The sequence below is a fragment of the Globicephala melas genome, chromosome 8, assembly GCF_963455315.2.
Source record: "Globicephala melas chromosome 8, mGloMel1.2, whole genome shotgun sequence".
NCBI classification, from domain to species: Eukaryota; Metazoa; Chordata; class Mammalia; order Artiodactyla; family Delphinidae; genus Globicephala; species Globicephala melas.
In genome coordinates this window covers 70,188,512-70,200,698 of record NC_083321.1, presented here as the reverse complement: position 1 = coordinate 70,200,698, position 12,187 = coordinate 70,188,512, and the positions used below count along the sequence as shown (strand labels likewise).

Sequence of the window (12,187 nt, the reverse complement as noted above, 5' to 3'; positions counted from 1 at the left end):
TTGACTGGAGCACTTGCCCTTCAAGAGGAGTGTCTGTGAAAGGCCTCCAGGGTGAGGTTGTTGTATAATATGCTTAGCACTGTGCTTGGCACTTGGTCACTATTCAATAAGTAGGAGTCATCATCTAAATCACTATCAGTAGAAGCCTTAGGTATTTAAAATCCCTGCTTCTAATGCATAGAAATGTCCTTGGTTTTGTTTTGTTTTGTTTTTTCCTCATCTTGTTAGTTATTTACCCAGTTAAACCAAACTTAGCTTTTGTCAATATGCATACTCTCAGACTTTTATTATCTATTAGGGATTGTTTATAAAAATATGAACAAAGTTATAGCAATTTGAACGTGTAAGGGAATGGAGATATAGTCCTGGGCTACAATATAGCCCATGCTTAATAATTAATAGAAGACAGTGGAGCCCCATGAACATTGCACTTTTCAAAAAGTTTGAAAAGCAGAGAAAAATGTATGTATACTCGGATTATATAATACTACTTATAAAAATAAAAGAAGATATGTAAAAGTTATATTAGAGTGGTAGAATATGATTGATTTTCCCTTTTTTTCCCCTGAGCTTTTGGTAATATATTAAATTTGTATGTAGTTAAATAATGGAGAGTAAGGCAAAAGCAGTTTTTTGGTTTTGGGTTTTAGCTGTGAAGTGAAACAAATGAAGGTTTTACATTTGTGGTGGGGTGGGGGTGGGGGTGAAGGCACAGCAGGACATATCCCCACACATCCACACGCACTGAGACAGAGACAGACAGACAGATAGACAGAGATGGATGGGAGAGGATCCCTGACGGATTAACAGCTGGAATTGGTATTGGAGGGATTACTGCTTTTAATGGCTTCACTTACGATTCCATCATTCATCTGGAGGATCCAGTAAAATAACGTATAAAAAAGTGCTTTGATATTCTTTATGTCCTTTCAAATGTGAGCTAGTATTCTACAGTTTCTCTCATCTGCTATAGGTTCTTCCTCCGTCAGAGAAGATATCTAAAAGATAACTAAAAGTTAACTTACTGAATAAATTTTTATGTGATTTTTAAGGTAGAGTCTCTACCTTAAAACCATAAAATGAATGATTTTGCTAGAGAATCTTTAAAGTCCCTTCCCTACTTAAAGTAGCTTCAGTGTTCTTGGATTCTCTAAAATACCTTATTAAAACAGCATAATATGTAAAAGTGCTTTGGAAGCAGAAGTTCCATTGTATATATAAGGAATTTCAGAGAAGCCACGACATACTTCTGCTGTTAGGTTTGATAGGTTTAATGTAACATTGTTTGAGCAAAGCTGTATCTTTAATATATGAAACATGTTTAAAGGGAATTTTAAGTATTATAAATGGACATGTGAAATTTTATAGATTTTTCCATACTTTCTAAAATTGCTTTGTAGCATTGTATGATTTTCACTTTTACTCTGATTTGCTTTTTCATTTCAGAAACTTGTCAAAACCGGAGAAAATAATTGGTCTCTGCCCGAACTGGTACATGCTGTGGTCCTACTGGCACATTATCATGCTTTGGCAAGCTTTGTTTTTGGTAGTGGCATCAATCCAGAAAGAGATCCAGAAATCTCCAATGGATTCAGGCTAATATCAGTCAACAATTTCTGTGTGTGTGATCTCGCTAATGACAACAACATAGAGAATGCATCTCTAACAGGCAGCAACTTTGGGGTTAGATTTCTTAACTGTTTTCTTTACTACTTTGCCTTTTAACTTGCTACGTCAAAAATATCTAGAGGGCTTCCCTGGTGGCGCAGTGGTTGGGAGTCCGCCTGCCGATGCAGGGAACACGGGTTCGTGTCCCGGCCCGGGAGGATCCCACGTGCCGCGGAGCGGCTGGACCCGTGCGCCATGGCCGCTGAGCCTGCGTGTCCGGAGCCTGTGCTCCGCAACGGGAGAGGCCACAACAGTGAGAGGCCCTAGTACCGCAAAAAAAAAAAAAAAAAATCTAGAGAATTTATCTGATTAAACAGGATATTATGTACTTGAAATATTTCATATAATTTTTATTACTGTAAAAATTTAACCTGTACCTGAAGTTCTGAATTGTCTTAAGGAAGCTTTTAAAGCAAATAGATTACAAATCGTAAGCCTGCCTCAATTTTCAAAATAAGTGTTAATGTAATTTAATATATACCAAATTCTAGAATTCTAGATTAAATAAATCCATTCATATAAACTTTTTGTATTTATAGCTGAAGCAGAAACACTACACTTCTGAAAATGTTTGATTTTGTCATATGATTTTCTTTGGAGTTACTGGAAAACCCACTTAGGAACTTAATAACTCTGCTAGTGCCACTATGCATAAGGTGACATTGGGAGATGGAGACATTGACTGGAACAACTTTTAATATTAATAACACCCAGTATTATCTTCTCTGGCTCCAGATCGTCGATTCTCTAAGTGAGCTAGAGGCCTTAATGGAAAGAATGAAAAGGCTTCAAGAAGAAAGGGAAGATGAAGAGGCATCTCAGGAAGAAATGACCACTCGCTTTGAGAAGGAGAAGAAAGAAAGTCTTTTTGTGGTCTCTGGAGATACTTTTCATTCGTTTCCTCATTCAGGTGCTTTTTTATTTCACTGTCTTTGCCTTTTAGTTGTTCTTAGAACCCTGACAGACCACCTTCAGTATTTTCCATATGGATATGTCCAAACGGTTTTACTACCACGTTCCTTTAATTTAGTTCTCCTCTACCTGACCCTGATGCCATTGCTTCCCCTCTTATGTTGGTGTATCTTTGAATATATTTCAGATTCAGTTGAGAGGTACTTCAGTTTTGTAGTTCATATTCTATCCTGAATAAAATGTTTTTTCAGAGCAGACCAGTTGCTTATAAGGTTAGATAGGAATATTTAATCCATCCTACTTTTGTAATTTTTTTTAATGATAAGTAAAATTCTGTTTCGACAGATGTAATTTGTAAGAACTATCTCTGCCTTTTTTGTGGGTGGGAAGTTATGTGGGAGGATTGTTCTCAACACTGCCACTTTTTTCCAGATTAGTTCTAAAATTATACTGCACTTGCATTTGCATTTCTTTGGAGAAACCTTTGGAATTTTATAAAAATATATTATTTAGGTCATTTTCTTAGATTAAATTTGGAGGAATTCATTCTGTATTAAAAGCTAGGCTTCTTTGCTCTAGTCTTAAGAGCACACTTTTTTCCTAATACTCTGAGAGACTTTGAAATAGGAGAGAAACTTTCCAATTATGACTAAAAAAGATATTGAACACCACATAGTAAATGTTATTAAAATAGCATAGACTCAGTAGACTTTGAAAGCTTAAACCCTTCAAAGTCATCAATCTACATAACATTTATTTTTACAGTTCCCTTGGTTTAAAAGAGGGCTTCCAAATGACTAGTCATAAAGCTAGTCAGTCTCATAAATCCTGAGGGTAATTGATTTGGCTATGTTTGTTAAATATAACGTTGACCAATAGCTCTCAGAAGTTTTACCAGGAAGAACAAGAACCCCTTTTATCATTTCCCCAATGATTTTTATTATGAAAGATTTTATCTACCAAACTGAGTATATTTAGTAATAATTTCTCAGAGCTTCTAACCAGCAGGAAATGCCAAATATAAAGAAGCTTATTGTTTTGGTTATTGATTTACTGTTCATACTACAAACATTTATTGTACCCTATGTAATCTCAGCAGGGTGGTAGGTACTAAGCTTTCCAGGCTAAATAAGGCATGATTCCTGCCCTCTGGGGGGGCTCTCATTGCTAGTGGGAGAGAAAGAAATAATTACAATACATGACAGAATGTGAAGGGTATATGGACCCAGTCGTGGTGGGGGAGGAGTGTGGACAGAAGGGGTCCTAGAGGAGGACTTCCTCCAGCTGCCTGGCTCGAAGCTAAATCTTAGACACTTGAGTGCAAGGGAGTCTGACAGTGGCTGGGGGATGGGGAGTTGGTGGTGAACAGCATACCTGCCTGAGCCAAGGCATGGTGGTAAGGAAACAGGATGCTGGGTGCAGAAGCAAGTGGTTCTGCATTAGGACGTAAGTCACGAGGTAGGTAATGTGAGGAGGAAGCTGATTAGGTAGGTAGAGGCCTTATCATGATGACCTTTCTAACCTTAAAGAGCAAGTAACCTGCCCTATTTTGGACATGTTGAGTTGTGATGTCTCTAAAGCTTCCAGTCTGGAGACATCTAGTACCGTGCTTCTCGAACTTTAATGTACACTTGAGTCACTGAGGAATCTTGTTGAAATGCAGATTTCTATTTGGTCCACCTGGGCCAGGACCTGAGAAGCCTCATTTCTATCACGTCTCCAAGTGATGCCCGTGCTGCTGGTCAGCAAACCACACTTGGAGCAGCAAGTGTTGAGCAGGAGAGAGTTTTAAGCTCAAGATAAAGTTTTGGAAGTTATCAGCATATATTTGGGAGTTAAAATCAAAAGCGTTGTTTATAAAAATCATCCAGGGAAAACAAATGGGACAAAGGAAAGTAATGAGCCTTCTAGGTAAACCAATATTTTAAAATGTAATTGTATTAAGGTTAGTAATATCTGTTCACTTTTAGACATTAATTTTTGTGTGTATGTATGAAAAATTTTAATATACACCTCTTTATAACTGAAAGAGTGAGTAGACAAAAATCCAGAGAGTATTTAAACTTATTTAGCACACTTTAGCTAACTGACATATATAAAACACTATATCCCAATCTGCAACATATAGCATTTTTTCAAGTGCACATAGAAAATTTCCCAATGTCAACCATATACTGTTAATAAAACAAATCTCAACAAATTTTGAGATTAAAATTTCATGGAGCATAACTTTTGACTGTAATGGAAGTAAGCTAGAAATCAGTAACAAAAATAACTGGAAACTTCTCAAGTGTTTAAAAATTAAGCAGTATACTTCTAAATAGCACAGAGTGAAAGAAAAAGTTACAATGGTTAGAAAATACTTGGAGCTGAATAGCGGTGAAACATGGCATAGACATTAATTTTTTAAAGCTTCTCTAAGACCATTAGAGCTTAAAGGACATATAAATGTTTTATTTCTTTTAGGTTTCTTTTTTTAGTATTGAAAATATATTTTACCTTCTTGGACCCTTGAGCAAGGACTTCTAGCTTCTATAGTGAATTTTGACTAGCAAGTCTTAGACCCTAGCCAAAAATTATGTTCTGGTTTTAACAGAAAAGGCTGCATCATTTATAAATTATTCAAGGAAATAAATTGTTTCATTATTAACTCTTCACCATTCCCAGTACTAAATTTGCTGGTCACACAAAGATAACAGAAAAATGACTCAGTATGTGGCTAATTGAGTTATTTTTATAGACTTACTACATTTTAAAATGGAAATAGAAATTTATTTTCCCCTATAACAAGTTTCTTGGTTTGATCAGTGTGATAAAAGCATTTTAGATTCCATGCAGAGATTCTAAGAATAGTTTTTCAAACCTCTTGGAGAAAATAAATGTTTAAATTGTTCTACAAGGGGAGAATTCTGTAGCTTGATAACAGAGTTAACTAGCTTTTATTGTTGTTTTTTTTTTTTTTTTCCAAGTTAGAATGGTTCTCCATTACTGTAACACAGTATTTTCTGTAGTATATTAGTAGCCACCTCTTAGGAGCACAAGAATGCAAGTAATATGTAAAATAATATTTTGAGTCCAGAGTTTGAAATATTTGTTTAGATAGAATTAAGATTAGAGTTTTATATTTGTCGATCAGACACATTTTTTTTAATTTAACTTCTTAAGGTAAATTTAGGAAAAAAATATTTGTAGTATGAGAGAACTTTGTATATTTCCTTCTATGGACAAAATTGTCTAGAACACAGATCTTGACTGACTCCTAATTTGAAAATGAATAGATGGATATTATTTGTAGGATAAATTCTATCATATTTGGTTTTACTCTTTATTGTTTATTTTAAAATGTTTAAAGTTCCTGTGACAATTTAGAAATATATATGAGCAAAACAAAAGCTAAGAGCAAAGTCAAAGGAGCCAGCTGTGTAATAGTCAACTCCAGGATCGATGTCCGCCAAATTAGACCACCTGGCTGTACAGTGTAGGGGGAAGATCACTTCAAGAGAGGAACTATTTTATAGAACTTATTTATCAGTTCTATAAAATAAGTTTATTTTATAGAACTGATAAATAAAATAAGTTTATAGAACTTATTTATCAGAGACTTACTCACTGGTCTTGGTTTAACCCGCAAGACTCCTAGTTTTCATAGCAGCCTCAGTGATTGCTACTACATTTTACATTTTTGGCTTCATTTATATTTATTATGTGATGAACTGAATTCAGGAAAGCATAACGTCGTCCATACGTGTTAGGAGAGAATGCATTGAAAACACCATTTTTTAAGTGTTTCTATTTATCTGAACAGAGGCTGGAGCACAAGGAGACAGGGCAGTGGTTGTGGGGTTGGGTGGGAAGAAGCCTGAGCTTTCTCTTTGGAGAACTGCAAGTCACCTAAAAGCTTCAGATCAGTTTAAGTAGTTTAATGTGTACAAGTTTCCCACATCATCTTAAACTAACCCACACTGTATTCGTTACTGACACTCAGTACTGATAATGGTATTAGTAACTTACAGTTAGTTTTATTTCTTAAGTATATATTTCTTAAGTATATATTTATTTTCATATTATTTCTTAAGTATATATTTCTTTTCATATTAATGAAACAATGAAAAAATAGATATTAAGTACATAGCATAGTATCTGGTATATTGTAAGTACTCAACAAATGCTAGTTTCTTCTCTTTATGTGTAATAAGTTACGTAAGATTTTAATAAGCTGCTTTCTAGGTTGGGTAGCCTGGGCACTTGAGCTTTCCTGCCTATATTAAGCACCCTAATTAGTCCATGCCAAGGGAACTAAGGAAGGGTCAAAACTCATGAGAAAAGAATAATTGCTAGGATTTTCATGAATAGCAAAGATTAAAGATAATTCAGGTACTACTAGTCTATTAGGTCTTTCAGATGAATTACTGTAATTGCACTTGTATTTTAAGCTTCTCAAGACTGTCCACTTGAGGATTGTAATTTTTATTATGTCACAAAATTGTTTCATTAACTACTTATTTAATATTTATTTATTTATTAAATGTTAAATTTACTTAATATTAATTAAAACACTTATTAGGAAAATACTGTTCTTTATGTGGAAGAAACTAGTGTTTTATTTTGAAAAATATGTGTTCATTTTCTAGAGTAGAAGGTAGTAAATAAAGGTTGTTCATTCCCTTTTAGTGGTTGAAATCAGAAAAAGAGTAATTATAAAGACAGACTAACCTAGGAAAAAAAAATAAGTTAAAAAAGAATTATCTTTAAATCAAATTAACATGCATTGGGCATTTACAATTTTTCAGTGGTAAATTTTTAATATTATCAAGTATACAGAAGTCAACTGTCTTAAAATATTATTATAGTCTTCTGTCTTTCTGAATGCCATTTTGATAATATTCTAATCACAGTCTCAGAAGCACATTGTTTACTTCATATGTTGTATACCTTGTTGTTTTCATGTACACAGAAAAGCACATGTATCTTAGGTGTAAAACTTAATGAACTTTACACACAAACTGATCCTTCCTGTTTAACTAGCACCCAAATCAACTCAGGGAATAAGAGTGGTCCCCAAAAGTCTACTTTCCTCCCTATTGTGAACCCTTACAAGTTCTCCCTGGATGCCTCTTTGTAAGCTAAAAATGAACTCTATTGAACTAATTTTCACTGTGAATACATCCAGATGAAACACCATCTGATTTTAATAAAATTCATCTTAACATTAAACTCAATTTTAAGTGGTCTTTCACCTCATCCCTTCTCTTTCCCCACATCCTACTTCATCCCCTGGAAAGATCAAAAATTTTTTTAAGCTTTATATTCAAAGGCCTGTGCTATCTTCCTTTTCTAAATAAGTAAAACACATGTATTGATCCTTGACTACTACTATTTAGATATTTAGTCAATTTTTTGCCTGGGTAACTACAGCTGAATGTTACAATTGCCAATATTTGGTAATGAAATTGTATTCAAAACGTCAGGTAAAGGTATTTTATGTGAATTTAAGCCATGTAGTCAATATTGTCACTTTGGAAAGCCATGGAAAAGCTAAATGAAAAAGTGGAGGAAAATGAAGCTGATTCATTTGTTCTAACTCCGTATGGTTTCCTTAACACTAGGTTGTTCATTATTGTCCTTAGATTTTGAGGATGACATGATTATAACATCTGATGTCTCCCGATATATCGAAGACCCTGGTTTTGGGTATGAAGACTTTGCCAGACGAGGAGAGGAGCATTTGCCAACATTCCGAGCTCAGGTAGGAGATGCCTTTAATTCAGAGAAACTGGAGAAGAGATACTCTCATTTTAATTGTGAAATGTTGAAATGTAAATAAATTGACTTCTAAATAAATTAATAGAGCATTTCGATAGAATCTGTAACTATCTTTATTTAACCTAGTTTTTGGCCTTGTCTAATTTGATGTCCCAGGTGATGGATTATTATTTCAACATTAACCCCCTTAGAAGGCAAAAGGAAACTGCTTTATTCAGTTACTTGCATTATTACATGATAGTTGTTTAATGTCCTTTTTTGGAGAGGGCAGGGAGGAAATTGAGTGATATGTTCACATTTATAATAAAAAGGCATTTTGTAATAAAATCATATACATCAGTAGTTACGGGCTTAAGGACCAGCCCCTCCCCAGCCCTAGAAAAGAGCCATAGTAGTGATGTGGTTCATAAAAAGAGAATGAGTGTGAATAAAGACAGACTCCTCCATGCTTGCTTCATATGATCTGCTAACCATCCGTGTCACTGAGTAGGTTTAGTCACATAGGAATATTCCAAGGTCTTCTGGGGTCCTTCCAAATGATGGCATAGTTTGCATAGTACTTGACGACAGGAGGTAACCAGAGTTCATCACCAGTGTGCCGAACCCTGGACCCACCGAGGAAACAGCACAGCACTCCCATCTACAAACTGATGTGAAGCATTCTTGGTAAAGCTGCAAACTTGGAATTAGTGAAAGAATTACGGACTTTGAAATATCTCCACTTACTTGCTTCAGTAGTTACACTTAAAAACATAGACTTTAAATGGAGAGTGACCATTTTGTAATTGGAGATACATTTTATGTTTTTAGGACTATACCTGGGAAAATCATGGGTTCTCCCTGGTGAACAGACTTTATTCTGACATTGGACATCTTCTTGATGAGAAGTTCCGCATGGTCTACAATCTCACGTATAACACTATGGCCACCCATGAGGATGTTGACACAACCATGCTGCGCAGAGCTTTATTTAACTATGTTCACTGTATGTTCGGAATCAGGTATGGTCATCATGGAGACAGTTTTATATGTTTCTAAGTGAAAATTCTGGCATGCATCTTACTTCTATCCCATTGAGAAGTATATGCTTCTGGGGAGAAAATATTACATGTGGACTTCTGATTTTTAAAAATTAATTCTGTCTTATAGAAAAGCATTTTTCTTTTGTTTAGCTGTTACAAATCTTAACATGCATATATAACTATAGTAGTTAGAATCTACTAAGAAGGGGAAAGAATATCAGTAATCATTGGGGATAGGAGAGAATCACTCAATTTGAGAAACCTTACTGGACGAACTGGACATTTAAAAATGTATATATTATGTCCCTTTAGATGGGACATAGTGCTGGGACAAGAAGTGCTGGTTGGTTGGTTGGTTGGTTAGTTTTTGGAGGAATGGTAATTAAGGTATAAATAAAACTAGGGTAGAGTCCTCCCTCATAAAGCTCACATAAGAACACTGAAACGGGGCTTCCCTGGTGGCACAGTGGTTGAGAGTCCGCCTGCCGATGCATGGGACACGGGTTTGTGCCCCGGTCCGGGAGGATCCCACATGCCGCGGGGCGGCTGGGCCCGTGAGCCATGGCCGCTGAGGCTGTGCGTCCGGAGCCTGTGCTCCGCGACGGGAGAGGCCACAGCAGTGAGAGGCCCACATATCGAAAAAAAAAAAAAAAAAAAAAAGAACACTGAAACGAAACTGTAAGTCAATATAAATTAGTGGTCTCTAAATTTAGAAAATTAGAATTGAGAGGACAGGGAGTCAATGAGTGAACGAGACTGAATGGTCTAATCAGGAAAGCTCTTTTGGAGAACATCCTTTTTGAGCTGGGTTTTGAAGACTTTTATGGAGAGGGATTTGCAGAAGGAGAAAATCCCCTTCAGTCAACTGAATGAATACATTCAGTTGACTGAAGAAAATCCTCATTCAGTCAACTGAATGGATACATTCAGTCGACTCTATACTATATCCCTTCTGATATAGTATCAGAAAGCCTTTATGGAATGTAATTAAAATTCAATTTGTTAAGCAACGTGGTTTCTATAACTTTTTAAAATATCCCAAATTTCCTGAAAAATCAACTAATAATGAAATAGTCCACCTAAAGGACACTATTACAATGGTAAATAATAAATCTGCTATTTGCCCATTTACCATTCTAGAAAGAATCATCACACTTTAAAACAGATATTATACCAACCTAATTAAGAAAAATAAACACTAATAGATTTTAATTCAGTTGCAATAAATATTTATTATGTTCAAGACAATAAATAACAAATATTATGGTGATTATTTTTCTCTGTTGGATGCTACTAAATAAAGTTTATATAAAATCCTGGAGGCTTTTTTTTTTTTTTAAACTAAGCGTTATGTTTGGGTTAGAAAGTAACAGAAAATATAGAAGAGAAATCCCACAAGCTCCCACTACTACATTTACCCTTGTATCTGCCTCTGTGCCTGTTTGCTCTTTCTTCTCTCATATTGTGGATGAACTGTCTATACTCCTATGCTCTTGGGCATAGAATCCCATCTCCTCTCATCTTCAGAAGATCCCTGTTCTAGCAATTCTCCCTTCTCCCTCCTGCATAATCAACTTTACTCTCTTAATCAGATCTTTCCCATCAGTATATAAACATGCTATTATTTCTCTCATCATCTCAAAAAAACAAAAATCCTTTCTTCATCCTTCTATTCCCTCTGGCTATTGCCTCATGTTTCTGCTCCCATGCACAGCAAATCTCTTTGAAAAAGCTTTGTGTGTCTACTGTCACCATTTTCTCATCTCCCATTCTCTTGTGAACCGACTGCAGTATCAGGCTTTTACTCCTGTTATGTCAACAGAGCTGCTCTTACTGAGGTTGTCCGTGACCTCTGCATAGCTCCTTGCCATGGTCAGTTCTCAGTAGCATCTTCTTTGACTAGTCAGTAGCATTGGACGCAATTGATTATCCTCTCTTCCTTGAAATGGGAAGCCCTAGACTCCTGCCTTAGGGCTCAAATGTCAGCATCTCAGAGAAGCCTTCCTGCCCGCTCTATCTAAAATCACAATTCCCCTCCCGGCCTCCAGTTGCATTTTATCTCCATAGCAGTTATCACTATCTGATACATTGTATGGTTTTCTTTTTCATTTCTTTCTTTTTTCTCCAGTAGAATTTAAATTCCACGGGTCCAGTGATTTTTGTCTATTTTGTTCATTTGTGTATCACCAGTGCCTAGGGGGGAGTAACATGGCACATAATAGACACTCAGTAACTATTTGTTAGGTGAATTAACGAATGAGCGTTTGGTATTTAATTACTAGATAATTATTGTGTCTTGGTATAATTTTAGAAATCAGAAATTTTGATTCTGTCATTCTAAAGCTTGTTGTCATATTGCTTATAGGTATGATGACTATGATTATGGAGAAGTTAATCAATTACTTGAACGAAGCCTGAAGGTTTACATTAAGACAGTGACCTGCTATCCTGAGAGGACTACCAAGCGCATGTATGATAGTTACTGGCGTCAGTTCAAACACTCAGAAAAGGTGTGTTTCATGACTAAACCTTTTATCGTAGACAAATATTCAATATAAGAAGTCATGATTATGAAAAAATTATACATGAAAATATTAATAAATTAGCTCCATCAAAGAAATGGAAGTGGCATTATCTGGCCATCTGTTTTTCTTTCCGTGATTTTAAATTAGGGTTTATTAACTAAATTTTGGTTCTGTGTTTTGTCCAGTGTGCTGTATAAAGTAAAAGTTTAGCATTGGCCTTTGAAAGATTGGATCTGAATATTGATATTTTAAAAGGACATTTGGGAAACTGTCCACCATCCTACTAGTAAAAATCAA

General features: G+C 35.5%; 1 protein-coding gene across 1 annotated transcript in view; it reads left to right on the top strand.

Annotated features, from left to right (window-relative positions):
* The window catches only part of SESN3 (sestrin 3), a 72,864-nt gene that overhangs the window by 51,919 nt on the left and 8,758 nt on the right, over positions 1-12,187 (top strand). The window contains exons 5-9 of the mRNA XM_030883731.2: positions 1,447-1,683; positions 2,404-2,578; positions 8,208-8,326; positions 9,154-9,344; positions 11,731-11,875. Of these exons, the coding sequence (XP_030739591.1) occupies positions 1,447-1,683; positions 2,404-2,578; positions 8,208-8,326; positions 9,154-9,344; positions 11,731-11,875 (867 nt within the window). The remainder of the gene's footprint in view (positions 1-1,446; positions 1,684-2,403; positions 2,579-8,207; positions 8,327-9,153; positions 9,345-11,730; positions 11,876-12,187) is intronic.